Consider the following 17,251-nt stretch of genomic DNA (forward strand, 5'->3'; position numbering starts at 1 on the left):
TTTTGTTTTTATTGTTCCCTTTTGGTTAGTAATGTCTATAAAAATGGTATTTAAACATTTGCCTGTTCATGGTCACTCAGACTAATATATTTGTTGGAAAGTCACTTCTGAAATCCTATCTCTTCCTAAGGCTAACACTATTTACTGCATCAGTCTCTCATTTCCATGAATCCAATAGTAAAGAATGGAAAATTTTGGTAAAACTCACAAAGGGAAGCATACATTGAATGCACCTGTTCTCTGAAAGAATGCATCCTTTTTCCTTCCTCTTCCCCAAAGTGACATGGCTTCCAGTTAATTCTTTCCAGATGCTATTTTCAGAGACTTCAGTGAAATCAGCAAGCCACAGACAAAATCCCAAATATATTTTACAGTGTTTCTGCAGGATGGGGGAGGCTTGGCCTCAGCTGAGGGATCACTACCTGGTACTGCACTTCTCTTTCCATCAGCCACTACAAATAGGATTTACAGTCTTCCTCCAAAATGCCTGTGATGTTCCAGGTTTGTTAACCCAGATTACAAGACCTCCTCCCTCTAGAGACTGGTCCTGGTGAGAATGGGATACAGTCCTCACTGGTGCCCAACTGGCGGTGTGGAGGGCTCCAGCCGCTGCTCATGCAGCCATACTGCAGCCTGCCCTCTGCCAGCACCTCATTAACGAGAGCAGCCCAGGCCATTCTGCAGCTTAGCAATCAGATGCACTGGCTGCAGGAGGAGCAAGGCAGAAAGGTGCATTTAGAAAGCATCAGGAGTCTGCAGGCCCAGACGTTTCGGCCCCAACACAATAGTTGCCTCGTTCAGGCGGAGATGCTGCCTTCGAGGTGCAGGGCTGTCCTGTGGAAAACCTCACTGCATTCTCACTCGGGCCTTTCCTTACCTGACCTCTGAAAAAGCCCAGTAGCTGCACTGCCTGCTGTACATAGGTCAGTCTTTAACTACGTATTTACAATCTGCTAGGTATTATGGTGACAGAGCATCTCAGAGACTGCAACCCCCATGCACCACCCCAGGACTCCAGGGGAACGCAGGAGAGTGGAGCAGATTTAGCAGAGTTTGTGGAAACAGCCTGAACCCCTGGCCGAACAGCCTCCTTCCCAGAGCAAAGGCAAGCTAATAATCAAACACATTGTCCTTTGGTGAGGGAGTGGGCAGGGGTGTATTTGACAGCAACAAAACTTCATGCCATCACCTACCACTGAAGATGCAGCAAGGCTGCACCTCAAATGCATAGCATACAGAAGGGAGATAAATGCAAGGGTGATGCATTTTCTGAAAGAAGTCTTGAGAAAATTGAAGTCTTATCTTTGGGAAGAACTTGGTAAAGTCATTCTGTCACCACAATAAATAGACAAACCTACGCTCACCACAGTCATTGCCTGCCTTGCGATTCCTCTGCAATTACATGGTGGGGTCCCAGCTTTCCAGCCCAAATCACTTCTCCTTGCAACTGTTTGTGTTCTGAGAGTTTTCTTTAATGGATTCATGCTCAAAGTGTAAAAGCCAAGCAGCCATGCACACTTCAATATTTAAAAGCATAAATAAAAATCTTAATAGATCCCAGATGTTTCATTTCCTCCAGCCCTTGTCAGTGATTGAGTTGGTGCTGATGTAGATGATTTTTTAAGATCAGTGGTCAGTTTGATGCTGAAAAAGCTTTAGATGTCTGGGAATTTCAAATGCAATTTCTATAAATAAATAAATCGTTAAGTACAATTGTGAATGCAAGCGGCTGTTATTTTGTAAACTTATTTTATGGCCTGAAATGCACCCACAGGTTTTAAATACAACTGAGTGTGAAACAGACAGTAACATTTTGTCAAGATATATAAAACCTTGTAGGTATAGAATTATTTCAATCTCATTTTCTTAGCAAAAGAACTCAAAGGTTCATGCAAATAGCAAACTAAGGAATCCCTACTTTATATGGTGCTGGTGATATTGAAGCTAATGAAGAACTTGCTATTTATTTGAGCAGAGCTCAAATTTGCTAGCTGCATCCATTTTTCACTTATTAAACCAGCAAGTTACCATTTACCATACCAAGCAAATAAAGCAGTAGACAGAAACCATGTCCACAAAAACAAACTGCTGAGCTCAGTAACTCAGGTCACGCTGCCACACACAAGTTTGCAAGTGCAGTGAGCAGCTCAGTTCTCTCTCTCTTACTTTTACTGGGAGAAGTCCTTAGTCTCCCAAATGAAAACAAATGGGGGTGGGGGGCATAGAGGGGAGGCTGAAGCTCGTATTTAGCTTGTTCAGACCCATGAGGTGTGCATTTGACGTCATAAAAATGCTGTAAGTCTGCCAGGTCAGCAGCCACAAACCCCAAATGCTGCCAGTTGCAGGCTGAGCAGACACTAAAAGGCTGTGAATTTCATTTTATCATCCTTCCCCTTCCTGGTAAAGCAGCAGAAGCTAGCAGTTGCTGGAGAAAAACACTGGAAAATATTAACTATGGACATCCAGGATTTGGTTTTGATCAGCATTAGAATAACCCCAATGACAAATCTTGCAAAATTTGTTTTTATTAATACAGCTAACAATGTGGGCTTTGTAGTCCACTTTCAAAGAGTGTTGATAAGCTCAGCTAAATTATGCACTTCATTTAGCCTGCCAGATCTACCTACTAGTCTGCTAATATATGAGCCATACATTTCTCTCCAGCTAAATTTCTGATTGAGAAAAACTTCACTCAGCTTCTGTTATTTGTTTTGCTACACAATACTCCTTAATAATGACTGCTGCTTGTCCTTAACCATGCTTTCTATTATACCTTTTGCATTTTGTGAAATTTTAAGTGGAAACATAATACAAGTCCCTTAACATGCAGTTTTATTGCAGAGCCAACTATGGACAACACTGAAAAGCTGAATATTTCCAGTCCTTTTGGTAAATCCATTAGACTAGGCAGGTTCCACAAAACCAAGTTTTTGCTGTTCCAGTTTCTGCACCTTGTTCTAACACCTTCATATACAGGACCAAATGCTCATTTCATTGACTTGAAGAAGAAATTTTGCATGGGATAAGGAGCTGCAGTTACAAGACCAAACTGAAGCAAACCTAGGAAGGTTCTGATAGAGAAACATTTTTTTTTAACTTTTTTCCTTTTTTTTTCCTTTTCTTTTATCACAACAGCACCACTGGCCTACAAATTATGTTATTTGCAATTGTGCATCTGTGTGCCATCAATCTCCAAGGAAGGGAAAGACTGCTGGGCTGAGCTCTCAATTTATGTTTCTCAGTTGACTCTTATAATCACACACAGTGTTCTCAACCTTAGTTCAGTTATTCTGGTATCAAAATTTGCACACCAGGTGGGTTTATCCAAGTTCCCTCGGTCCTAATAGTTTTATATATTTCCTAATAATAATCTTGAAAATTATATAGGTAATTGTGTTTCTAAAAAGCCACCTTCAGCAAAATTGGGAGAGTTCTTTCCTCTCAACAGGAAAAATATTTTAATGAAGTAGCTAGTGTATGCCTGTAAAAATGGCAAAAAAAATGCAATTTAAAAATTTTCACCCTTTTTTGATGCCTTTAAATGTGGCATTAAACAAAGCTAAGGGAATTCACAATTCTGGTGATAAAAGGTGTCAAAATAGCATGGTCACAGAGCAGGACCCACCGACAAGGATCCCCTGGCCCTGCAGCACTGCAATCTGGGTAAGGCATTAATATTCACACTCTAGGCTGTGATTAGAAAGAAGGCTGGAGCGCTGAGCAAGGGTGGGCCTAACCCAGCAGAGGTGCAGCAAACTGCTTCACTGCCTTACTGAAATTCAGTCCAGCTAATTGATACTGCAGAAGGCAGCGGCATAATGAAACAGAGCAGAGATCACTTCAGTAGTTTTATCAATCTATGCTCTCCTGCTCCTGACCAATCTATAACCCCACACAGGACTTCACTCTTTCCAACTTCATGCGGTCCTAGGAATGATTTAAGTTTCTATAATATGTTAACCATTAAGATATTTCTATTAGATCACCATTCAGAAATGTATCAAGACTGACTTCATTTGTATAACACTAAAAATGCATTGGATTTGCTTAAGGTAGCCCAGCTTCTTTCAAAATGACATTTTAAACAGCCCATTTTCCTCAGACCCAAAATAAAATACTTATAACTACCTCATTTATTTGTGAGCAAATACAGGTAACATCTGTTAAAAAGCAAAATCCATTAGACTCTGGATAGTTTTGGTACTGTAAGTAGTCTCCAAAAGGCAACAGATGTGGGGACGGGGGAGGGGGAAGTTGATTTTGTCTTTTTAATATTCAAAGTGGGTCTGCTCTCACTGGCTAATTAAATCAGTAGAGTGCAAACAATAAAAGAAAAAAAAATAAGTGTTGCCTTTCTTCCCTAGAACAACCTCCCTGATTCATCTCTACTTATAACAAGAACTTAATTTATTATCAGACTTTACAATATTCCCTCCCCAAATCATCATGAAATAAGATACATATTCCACAGCACCAGTTCCCATCAAAAATAATATGCTTGTCCTGTAGAATCTAAGATAAGATAGTTTTTCCACTATTAAGAAAATGTGAGTTTAGAATGGGCTTATTTTGATTGACATGAAGCTACTGAAGAATCACACTTAAAAAGCAAAAAATTTAATAACAATATCATATGTACAAATCAACCAGCAGAATGCTGGCTTAAATATATTTGTGGTTCCTTAGCAAAACCAATAGATTTGCATGGGTGTGCTGAATTACTTGAGAAGTAACAAAATGTGTTAATAACAATAAATAGTCATCTTTCAAGAACTTAGACAATTATGGTACTTTCTAGTCAGACAATTCTTTTTAGTGCATAAATACATGTAATATCAATTAAAATGTTTTATTTATGACATCAAAATGACAATGGTATATATAAATTTGGGTTTGAAAGTATTTTAAATACTGCTACCAACTTTTAGCCTTTAGTTAGTTTCAATACACAGTGCAATAATAAAAACATGCTGCAGATACAGACCAGAGCTGCATCGTTCTAGCACTGTACAAGAAGAGAGAAGGTGGTTCCAACCCCAAGAACCTCACAGTAAAGGTGCACCTCGTGAAGACAAGGTGGTATGAGCATTAGTAACCACCTAATTTTACAAGCATAAAGCTCAGCAAAGGATCAGTATGCGCATGAAATAAGGCAGATTGCACAACCTGAGTCCTGGGCTGCTATCTTTCCCCACACCATCAAGTTAAATGAAAGTTTGGGCATGTTTGTCTATGTTTTATGCTTAAGTGACAGCACTGTGGACACACCTAAAGATAAGGGACAAAAGAAGGATGCAGACCCTTTGCATCATAAGGGTGTATTCAGCAATAAGGTGGTGTTTGGCAACAGAAGGCAACTACTTCAGCCCAGTTGTTGCCTAGTTTTTGAAAACATCAGAGCCAAGGGAATTGTTACGGGACATAATGCATGAGCTTACAGGCACCTGCCCTCAGATGCTCAGGATCATCGTGGAAGAGAACACAGACTTGCTAATTGAAGATGTAACAAGTGACAATCAAGACACTAGTACAGTACCATGAGGTCCTGAGCATTTATAGATGCAGGGTTCTTTCTAAGCTCCATGCACTATTGGTCAAATTTTAAGTTTAATGGTGATTTCTCAGCAAAATACAACTTCACTGTAGTTAATGAACTATCCACAGCTGAAACATCGATCTACTTAACCCCAGATTCATGGCTGTAAGGAGTTACACGCTCATTGCCAAATGCTAACTCTAACTTAGTTGAAGCGGCTGTTTAGCTACCATTTAAAACATACTCAGTGTCAAAAAGTACTCTTCACCCTTCAAGCATTCTTTTGGTTCACCAAATTAGTGGTCTCAAACAAATAAGATATTTACTCGTTACTGCATCCAAAACCAGGGTTTCTTTATGTAATCTGACTGATGAGCAAACACCAAAGCCATGGAGATAACAGCAGCAGGTCAGACTTAGCAAAATGATGCCTCAGCTTTTGCCACTTAGCAGTAAAATACATGCTATAAAGACACAAACAGAAATGAGCCCACTAGCACCTAATTTAACTGTATATTGAAAACACAGCATAGTAACCGAGCAAAGAGATTTCTATTGGTATTTGAATGGAAGGACATTTGTCAATACCCATTAACCTCTGGCTTTTACCTGTAAGTTTTCTAAAAGATGCTTGTGTTGCTTCACAAGCCACAAGGTGTCACAGTGGCTCAAGTGGTAGGATTCTTGTCAGTCTAGACACGCAGGTTGTGGCTTCAGGTTACATACCAGTGCTAACACCGCTCCCTACGAGGAAGTCTGTGCTACACTGCATATTTAGAAGTGCAGCCCTTTGGATGCAGTTATCAGTCAAGGTGCAACTCGGTTGCCTAAGGATGTTTTTTATACGGGCATTAAATAATCTTACAGCACTGTCAGGGAAGAGAAGTACTTGGTGCGCTGGCATCTTGGCCAACCTTTTTACTTTGCAACCCTGCCAGTGTTAGGAAGTACTGAAAAGAGTTGAGCTAATCATTCATATCAAATAAAAAATTTTATGAATACCACTTAGTTCTACCAAGAGTTCCAAGGAATTAGTAACAATTTATTTGAATGCATTAATTATTCAAATGTATGACATATTTCTGCTCATCCTTCATAACAAGCAATGTGCTCTAAGCATGTCATATTCTGCTAAAACTATATCTTGTAGTTGGTCATATATTGTGTGTTACTGTTTTGCATCCTTGACTGGATGAGCACAGATGGAACTAGAGCTTAAAATGCCAGGAAGCTTAGAAAATTTTTACCATTTTTCTAATGTAACTGCACACTAAGCAGCATTCCGTTCCATGAAAAAATTATGCAGATACATCATATTTACTGACTTGTAATTTTCCCATTGCAACCAGCCATTGTTATTAATTTGCTTTACATTCATACACCAGTCAGTCCTCACTGCAAAGCAATCAGAGATTCTTCTCTGGTGTATTTAATTTCTAAGTATCATGGCTCTATCTGGGAGGTAAGCTCAGAACAGGAAGCACTGCCTCTCAGCTTAGCCCATATAAAATAAGCAAATTCCTTCAGTAATGGTTAATAAATTGAAATTTGCATTCTGCAATTATTTGTAAGAATAAAACTCCACTGATCAAACATTCACAGAAAAGCATAAAGAGCACGAACATAGCCAAAGCAAATTCACTGCTAAACTCAAGTGAATTGTCACGGAAATTTTTCATGTAGTATTTGTTGCACTCAGGTAATGAACATTTACCCAGTGTGTTGGCTTTTCATGTCCCATTATTCATGCCAACACATTCATTAAAATGGGCCTATGCTATTTAACATAATCAGCAGTGTGCATAGGTGTGGCCTTCAAAGAATTATTACCACAGTTTACAGGCATGCTGTTCATAAATACAAGCAGAACCCTGTCACTGCAAAATGCCAAGCTTCCCAAAAAACATATGGTAATTTTTGCTGTGTAAAATGGATAGATGCACTATATAATTCTTAATTGCATCACATTATATCTGAACTTCTAATTGCTTAAAATGATACTTCAAATCACATCATCAACATTATTACCTAATTACCCTAAGGGTTAACTGATATTCCAGTGATTAAGTCTAGGTAGAAGCAATAGAGCAATTGTATTGCCTTCATCCACTACAGCAAAAGGTATGATTGCAACTGCACATCTCAAGTCCATCAGAGATTCTGTAAAATTCTGTGAAATTGACATTCTGTGACAATTCTGTGAATGTTTTCAACATCTTGGTATGGAGAAAAAAGGTGAAGAAATGAGTGCCAAAAGGAAGGAGATCCCTCTTTGCAACATACTGAACAACAAGAATTATTTTCATTTGCTCCAAAGGAACTATTATATGTTCCTTTCACATCATTGTGACACAAAATAGAGTAATATAGTAACATTTTTGGTACTTAAACAGCTACAAGAATTATGGAAGATGGCGAGTGGCATTAATCTGAAAAGGCAAATTCCTGTTAGAATGTGGGGGAGTAAAACAGAGCTGTAGGCCTTCTCCACTGTCAAATGACCCATGCATGAGACTTTTGTAAACTGCAGGAATACAACATAGTGTTCTAGGTGTGAGGTATTTCATCTTCCCTTTTTCCACTTATGAAGGGCTGTCCTGGCTGCCAACCTAGAGGCAAAGCTGGTGTCACGCCTGCTTTGCCAACCTCACCCTGGAGCATGCCCAGCCCATAGAAGATGGTTAGAAATGCTGCTGCTGCTGACTGCCTTCCTAAGGGATGATGTATACTGAAGGTGCTTCAACATAAGAAGAAATAAAATGAAAAAAAATCACTCTATTTAGTTTCCTGTTTTCTGAGCATTTTTCTCTCTTCATGTAACTATTGTATTTGAAGATTTAGAATATTTCTTTTTTTTGTATAATGTAGCCATTAATATCTCAGAAATCTATTTGTAACCTGCTGTAGGACAGATGGCAGCTATTTGTCTGATAAAATCTTCTGCTAATGGCTGAGGCAAAACTACACAACTGGAACAAAAATCACAATAAGGTACATAAAATACTTCAAATGCACAATGTGCTCAAAGTCATAATTTTCTCAATTTACTATTTAGAAAATAACCTAATAAAAATGCAGTTAGGAAAAAAAATGTTTGAAAGTCCAAAAGGAAAGTCAAAATAGTCCAGTGCACATGTAATGTAAGACTACACATATTAATACTCAAACTGGTCAATTACTTTTTCCAGGTATTTAGTTTTTCAAGAATAAGCAAAGTGGATCTATGATTCAATCTATTTTTGAGTCTGCTTTAATCAAGGGGTTCCAAATATGATGACTTTTTTACACACGTAATGTTTCTTTATACTTTGAATGCAACAGATAAGGTCATTCAGCCAGGCAATTCTTTTTGGGTGTTATAGTCTGCAGCTAGCAGTTGGGTAAAATGCATGGGATCTAGACAGATACTGAATCTGCTTTATGTGAGTAATCTGATGTCAGAACTATACTGAGATTAGATTTCTCCCTTCCCTTTTTAATACACATACAAATGATGCTCCTGCTCAGCTAACTAGGCTTGGCAAGCTTAGAACCAGGGAAGATGGATATCAACAGGTACTGCAGATCACGTACGACAGACTTACAGCAACCTTCCAGTTCATTAGGTGCTCCAAAGGATGCAAACTATTTGGTTTTCAGCTGACCCAGCAGTAGATTTAAGCACATTTAGAAACCTACATAAAGCTGTGGGCCTTACTGCATCAGTTCTGAGTTTGCCATTCTGCTCTGGATAAGCACCTGAAAATGAATATTGTCAAGAGAAAGATCTCAGGGAGAAGGTCTAGTGTGCTACTTTTATTTTGGCTCTAGTTCAACCCAAAACCACTACAACCCAAAACCATTCTATGAGTCTGTGATTCAAGTCTGTATGCTGAGGATGGGTACAGCCCCTAGCCAGAAGCTTCAACATGGGCATGCCTCCTTGACAACACTGCAGAAACATCAAGGAGATGGCAAGACAACCTAAGTCTCACAGAGAGGACAGCCTGTTGCTGTAAAATTTATGGCCTTTGCAAAGACTCTTCAGGACCAACAACTCTCGAATCCTGAAGAGGTGATACCTTTAGAAACACACCAAGTTCTACTTCATGTCTAGTTCTGAAAAGGTCTCATTTTTCCAGACCAGTTGGTTTTTCCCTAACCCTTTAAGGCATGTAAGTACTGGAGCTGTTTCCAGAGGTATCAGCTGTTCCCATATGAGGTTCAAGTTCTGCAGATGGTCTAGCTGATTCCATGTTACCTCAGAAGTTCCAAGTGGACTACTCAGCTTAGATCAATAATTTACAGGTTTTAGTTCAGTAGGGCATGGCTGTCAACCACAATGAGATAGAAACACTATTCTGACCATAAAGCGCCTTCTTTCTGAAATTCTGACAGTAACCAAACACAAAAAGAATGCACCAGGGAAAAGAAAGGCGCAGGCTTTGGGGAGAAGATTTTAGCCAGGGGTTTGGCAATGTTTCTTTTAGTACTAATTTTGCGTAATAAATAGGACCATTGAGAACTGGCCAACAGGTCCTGCCCTACCACAGTCTTTTTTGGAGACTAATCATCAGCCTCTTTGGGGCAACCTTGTTCATGTCACAATCAGCCCTCCAAGGCATCAAGTAGCCCGGCAACAACTTCTGGAAAAGAGTACCTGACAAAAGTGGGGATCTATCCTGACCTGTTTACACAGCACAGTGCAGGAAAGAAGGCTCTTCTTATGGAGGAAACAACTGAACAAAGAACCAGCATGGTTGAAATGCATGTTTATAGTAGATACGCAACTTCTGGCAAAGAGATGCAAAAAAAATACCATTTGAAGTAAGAAGTCTAGCTAAAAAAATACTGCAAAGAGTTTAGCAATCTTACCGCTTTTTAAACAAAGAAAATGCATATACAAAACCCAAATTATTTTCTTTTTTATCTGATCTTGCAATCTTACTGCAGGCGAAACTCCAGCTTAAATAAGAGCACAGGACTGGCTCCTTGTTATGATCTCTATTTTGTTCTTTCTCACTAACCAACAGCTTCTATTTTTGAGACTCGATCTGCATAGTAAATCTTGTTTACATCAGGGAAAGACAAAGTTTAGGGGTTTTTCTAAGTGGATTTATGGTTTAACGACTAAAGAAAAAAAAAGAAGAGTTGAAAAGGTTTCTTTATAGAAAATGATCTAGTAAGCATCAGAATGATTGCAGACAAGACCCATTCTTACACTTTTGCAGTGACTCTTTCTCCACCTTTATCAGCCCCTACCCCCAAATGCAGCATGTGTGCAGTTTCCCTTCTATTATATGACTTTTTTGGGGGGGAGGGTGGGCAGGAGCAGCAAGATATCCCTGATCGTAAGCTAAGGATCAACATGTGAAGGAAGTGGAGTCTTTTTTTCTCCCCTGGCCTCATAAGAATTGTTAGTTTGCAACAATTTTAATTGAAAGCAGCTGCAACTGAATTTTTTTTAACGGATAGAAAACATGTATGAAATAAAAGAAAATCAGTAAAAAGAGCCTTGAATCCATTCTGAAGTCAGCGTCTGCCTAAAGGCATTCAAGGGTTTTCTTTTAACACTGACCTTTTAGTTTCAGCAGAGCATGGTTCATAAGTACTCTCAAAATACTTTACTCATGTTCCTAGAATTGCTAAGTATTAGTATATTTGTGGGTGAAAGAATATTTCCTCAAAATGACTTTAAAACAGAAGTTTATGTGTTTTTCCCCTCAACAAAACAAACTCATTGGACAAACTCAGACTTATGTACACAATATGAGAGATCTGTTTGCCACACTAAGTTGCTAGGCGAACAAATGTGATGTCACAACATAGATTTTTATGACTAATCTATTAAAAATGCATCAGGAAGAAGAAGATTATTTCATCAGATAGCAATGTGAGAAAGAAAAATAAGAGACTTTCATTAAACTGCAGAAAATTTGTTTTGCTTTGATTTGCATTAAATATTTGGTTGCATATGAATGTCTGTGTAAGCTTCCAGTTCATTTAGCAGCTTTTAAATGATCATAACACCCTCCTTTATTTTCCTTTTAATTTTCTTTATATATTTTTTCCATCATGAAATCTTTGTTAAATTCACTATACAGTTTAATAGGAGTTTAATATCATTTGATTAAGCTGATTGTCTTTAAAACAAATATGCTACTAATCAAGGTCTCTAGTCACCCTTAAAACCACTGCTCTCTTAGCCAGAGGGAAAGCTGTGTGTTGCATCCAATGGTGATGCAAAGCATAATCTCTTGTAGTGACAAAGAGAGATACAGGTGAATTTAATGTATTGTGATACACGAAAGTTCTAACAATACAGGGGACTAAATAAACAAGTGAAAGGCTTGATACATTTCTTTGATTACTGACAATAAAGCAACGCCTCAAACTTTAAACTGTCAGCAACTTTAAGCGATCTATTCACAGCACTCTGTAATGTTACTGAATAATTATATACAAGATATAATCACCTTTATTTTCTTTTAAGTGTAAGCAATTTCAAATGATTAAAAATTAGAACAGAAAAGGATTTACAACATCAAAGAGGAAAAGAGGTGCCTTTTTAAACATCAAGTTTTATGAAAAACAGAGACATTTACTTATGTTGTGTATTGCTACCTAGAACTTCAGAAAGTGCTGATTATGCCACCACAGGATTCCTTTCTTGAAATGTTAAACTAACACAGATATAAAAAAATTAAGATAAACCAAGTATGAGTGAATGGGAATGAAATCCTGAAAACCACACACAGAGCAAGGAAACAGCTGCATTTTGTTTAACCAGAAGTTAATCAACTATGAGAGAAGTAAGCAAGATTTATCTTTATATCTGCCAGAGATTATTAAACATTCAAATATTCATTTTACTTCTTTAAATAGGGATTGTTGATGCATTACAAAATGGCACTGGATGCTCCCAAAGTATTATTAAGAAAGCATGTATTAATTTAGAAAAAAGTATTACCACATTAGATTTCTTTGAACAACTTTTAAGGAAGGTACAGTTTTCCTCTAGACTGTTTAGTAACTCAGATTCCCTAATTTACTTTAGATCACATAAGAATTAGCTAGGTGGTGGACTTTTGCCAGTACTTACATCATAAAACCACCCCCTGCCTGGGTGTGATTGGAATGCTTCGCCTAAAACTGACCCTGAATTTAAAAAGGCAGTTGTAGGTTCTGTCTGAGGAGCCCATAAAGTTATAAGACGTTTGGAAAGCAAAAGTTTGCACATCTAGCACAAGCTAAAGCTGTTAATTCTTTACTTTCATGACTTCCATTTCTTCCTAAAGAAAACAAGAACAACAAAGATAGCTACGCTGCATCTAAATGACCTTTCTTTATCACGCTGTACTTTGTCTGCTTAATACACTGAGCACATCCTTCACACTGACTGTTATTGCCTTCCACCCAATGCTGACAGAAACTGGAGTGGAAGCAGTGGATTTCTCAGGAAGGGTCCTCAAGCCCTGAGCCCTTTAAAGAACACCTCTACCTTCCCCAACCATCAACCCTGCTGCTGGGAGAGCAGGAGTAGGAATGGCCTGTGGTGGATTCCCCAGTGGTGCTTCTTCCAGCTCATGGCTTTTTTTTTTATTTTTTTTTTTTTAATAATTTCTCACCTACCTGCAAGCTTTGGAGAACTACAATGGGAAGGGAGAGGAGAAAACAGATAGACATGACATACAGATGGACCTTTCATAGGCTCTCCATCCATCCTCTGTACAACTTTATTAAATTATGGATGTTTTGCTCTGCCTTGGAACTTCCACCTCTGCAAGGGACAGTAGAGAATCTGGCGCTACAGGGTTATTAAGAACATTTTCATGTTTTATGAAACCAGAAAAATCCCAAAGGCTTTCCATGGATATATTTGGGATAAAGGCTGTAGTTTCCCCTTTTTTTTAATGCATCCTCATTTGCCACTGTCTCTCTGCACAAGTTGGGTCCATGTGGAATCTGCCAGCTTGCTACCCCCAGTCTTTTGGAGAGTTTCTTTGTAATTCCTTTCGCCTTAAGCTGCTTTGCCTGTGCTCACCTACCCCCTGGGGCTCACAGAGCACAAGCAGCCTCCTTCAGAGACCAGTGCCTACATTATTCCAAAGACTGCCTGAAGAGAAACATTCATGCAGCAAGCCTGTATCACCCACAGCACAAGCACATTCCTTCCATGACATACCAGGCTCTGGATTCAAAAAATTTAGAGCTAGTTATACATGCTCCAGAAGCCTTCACCTACCAATCCCAAACATGCTTGGAAGTGCATAAAATTAATGTGAAACTTCCACTTTCTGACCTGCCCAAGAAGTCAGCAGTATTCTTTACAGACTGTCCACACCTAGTCACTCCAGTTTCCCAGGAAATTAGTTTAATATTTTTTGTTTGCTTATTATGGAGATGGTTTTCATTGGAAGATGAATGAGATGAAGTTAGCTCAAAAACACATTTCAATGAACAACAATGCTTACAGCACAGAGCTCATAAACTGAAAAAACAGAGAACCAGAATGTAAACACTGAACAATCACAAAGCAAAAGAATTTTTATTCTGAGCAAATAAAAGAAATGCTGGAGCATAAGGCCTTCATTAACTAAATACTGACTGTCAAAGTAAAATGCTGCTGAAACCTAGCAGGGCACTCCTAGCAAGAAAGAGTGGGTTATTGCTTTTGCCCACAACAATCCATCTGAATTTGCGCAGCAAAAATTGCAATTAAAGGTGCTGAAGTTTAATTCAGCACACCTCAGCAACGAAGGAGGGGAAAGTTGCTTCACAAGTCCCTCAGAAACTTTTCTAGGGTAACATCCATAAAGAAGCTACAATCAGGAACTGGTCAAGTATTAAAATACCACTAAAATAATATGTAAAAAGTCTAAGTTAGCACTGACAGCTTTAAAAGCAGGTTGTATATAAAACCCTGAAGAAGTCACTCAGTGATACATATTTGCTCTTCTCACTTGAAAAAGTCTATAAGTTATTACATGAGTATGTACAGGAATGTAAGGACCAGAGTTGCAAGACAGTAACAAACAGCCAGCAGCAAACAAACCCTCATTCTAAACGGCAGCAACCCTCTGCAGCCAACAACTTAGGGCCAAACTGACAAACACTTGCCATGATTTTGGGAGCAAAGAACTGCGTGGAGTTTTTAGCCAGCACAAAGTGTATCACCAATTACTCCCCAGCAACGTTTCAAGCCTGGCAGTGGTAACAGTGAGAGAAAAGCAGTTACCCCGTGGCGGTGCCCAATCAGAAAGCAGGTCACATCTCGTTAGCTGTATCATATACATTTAACGTCACAGATTCTCCATGGCTTAGCTGACAATTCAGGCATGTGTGGTTTATTTTATGATAACCTCATGTTGTCCCAAAGAATCACAATACAACAAACAGACCAACCTGAGGTCCTTCACCATGCTGTGTGTCACAAACCTGGCAGATATTTGCTGCTATATAAAGCTGTTTACTATAAAGGATTCATACTTTTAAAAAGTATTTTCAGGGCACCACTAATAGACTACTATGAAAAATTGCAGCACCAAGAATGTTTGCTGCACAAACACAGACACATGGACAGAAAAGCAGCCTGATTCACTTTCACTTCATTAGACTTGAAAAGTGTGCTTTACTTAACCATGTAAATAACAAGATGCAGCCCCCACTGTTTCTTTTTTTTTCATTATTATTTTTTAATGACAGAAGCATTTCCCCCTCCCATTCAGTATGTTCTTTGCAGTGGCTGATCTGGATTTTGAAGCCAGGGTGTATAAACCACTAACACATTTTACAAAGCATAACCAACAGCGAATGTAGTTTACATTACTGGGTACTTTTGACAGCTATATGATAAAGTAGTGAACTGACCATCTCTCTTGCTAAAAGCAACAGCATTCTAAACGTAAACACAAATTTCTCTCGTTGGTTGTCCCAAACATGTGTTCTTTAAGAGTAGCCTAGGAATAAGTTTTTAAAACTCCGCTCCCCTTTTCAGTTATCATGCATTTTTCATTTTAATGAGTTTACAGAACAAAACCAAAATGTTCGTCTCTCCCCCCAGACCTGCAACATTCCAGAATTAATTTTGTGCAAAAGCCGAAGCAATACTTCGCAATATTATAGCTGCAAATGCCAGCAGGACGGATCCTGAACAAACAACACACTAAGGCAAAGAAATTTCCTGAGACCAGCGTTATAATCAATCCTGAAGTGCTGTACTGTAATTTCATGATTGCAGCCTAAGCTGGTATCTCCTCAAAGAGTTGCTCTGCGTGGAAACATAATGAGGGATTACCCAATTAAACTACTAAATTAATTAGGGTCCATGCCTGCATATACTGTACTGTCTAGTGGGACGCTTCAGCTGGAATTCGGGCTGAAACCTACCACGGTCCATGCACAGGAAAACAAGGCTGGGGGACTTACCTCCGTCCGCGACTGCAGCCTCTTGTTCATTTCATATATTCGGTACTCTGGTTGCACCATGTATGGTGTGTGTCTCCTATAAAATGGGCCAAAAGGAGAAGAATAGAAAGGGTCATGTGGTGTGCTGGACATCTTGCCTGCTTGCAGAGATTCAAGCTACACAGAGTATCATCAACATCCATACAGAGCACATGGGCTGTGTGTTCTTCACAGTACAAAGTAGCGGCGCGCACACACACACACACATCCAGGCTGCACGCACTGGCTGGGGACTGCTGTGGGAGCCCGCTCCGGCGGAGACGGGCGGGGGGTGGGGGGAGCGGGAGCGCACAGGCTCCAGACACGGAGAGGGAGGCTGGATAGCTTCAGGCACCGCCGCTCGGTTTTAAAGCAGCAGTTTCTGGAGGGGTCATTTCCTGTCCGCGCTGCCGACTAGTTCAGAAATGCCACCCCCCCCCTCGCCTCGCCGCCTGGCAGAGGTGCGGGTTGGGGTTCGCTGTCCCCCCGCAGGCCCCCGCCGGAGCCGCGGCGGGCTCGTTAGCATATAGGTGGTTTAAAAGCTGCCTGAGCCAATCACCCCGCGGCTAATGTCAGAAATGTGATTACTACAAAATACATAAACACAGGCCACGGCCATCCCGCCGCGGGCAGCCGCCGCTTCCCCCGCGCCCGACGGCTCCCGCGGCGCCCGCTGCCCGCCCGGGGCGGCCGCTCCGCGCTGCCCGGGCCGGGGGGGCCGCAGCCGGGGCACGGCAGGGAGGGCGGCCGGCACAAAGAAATAGCCCCGCACGCCACACTTCACACAATGGAGAGCGCTCGGATGCCAGCCGCAGAAAGCTCCCGGAAAATGGGAAAGCACAAAGGGGCGGGTGGCAGAGCGGGACCCCCGGACGAGCAGCGGCGGTGCCCTTCGGAGGGGGTCAGCCGTACGCAAATGGGTCATTTTAGAGCCGCTGTCCGGCGTAAAGGCGTCGGCAGCTAGGTGGGAGACTGCTCCCAGTTTTTAGGATCATTGCTGGGCATAAATCCAATAGCGGTTAGAGAGCGTTGCCAGTGAATATCTGACATTCGGGAGGGGGGTCCCGAGGGAGGAGAGGAGGGCAAGGGGAGGAGATCACCCCTTGGAGGTGAGGGATGAACTTTAGCTGTTGACTCATACTTGCAGCAAAGTGCTGGGAGCGGACACCACGTGAACGAAAAGTCCTGAAAATATAGAATAAACAAAATGGGCTCGTGTGCTCAATGGGAAAGTGCCAGGTCTAGGAAGGGAGCCTTCAAATTACCTGTACGAAAAAGTCCTCGAAGCAC

The 17,251-nt window shown here is 40.4% G+C and overlaps 1 protein-coding gene across 11 annotated transcripts in view; it reads right to left on the minus strand.

Annotated features, from left to right (window-relative positions):
- Positions 1 to 16,368, minus strand: part of LDB2 (LIM domain binding 2) — a 214,562-nt gene extending 198,194 nt beyond the window's left edge. For 2 of the 11 annotated variants that reach the window (XM_038135981.1, XM_038135979.1), the window contains exon 1: positions 15,944 to 16,299. In XM_038135981.1, the coding sequence (XP_037991909.1) occupies positions 15,944 to 16,075 (132 nt within the window). In that variant the 5' untranslated portion in view covers positions 16,076 to 16,299. Of the gene's footprint in view, positions 1 to 15,943 lie in introns of all 11 variants that reach the window. The other 9 variants (XM_038135975.1, XM_038135973.1, XM_038135974.1 and 6 more) reach the window with 6 other exon arrangements.
- Positions 16,369 to 17,251: the final 883 nt, after the last annotated feature.

This window comes from Motacilla alba, chromosome 4 (assembly GCF_015832195.1).
Source record: "Motacilla alba alba isolate MOTALB_02 chromosome 4, Motacilla_alba_V1.0_pri, whole genome shotgun sequence".
NCBI classification, from domain to species: Eukaryota; Metazoa; Chordata; class Aves; order Passeriformes; family Motacillidae; genus Motacilla; species Motacilla alba.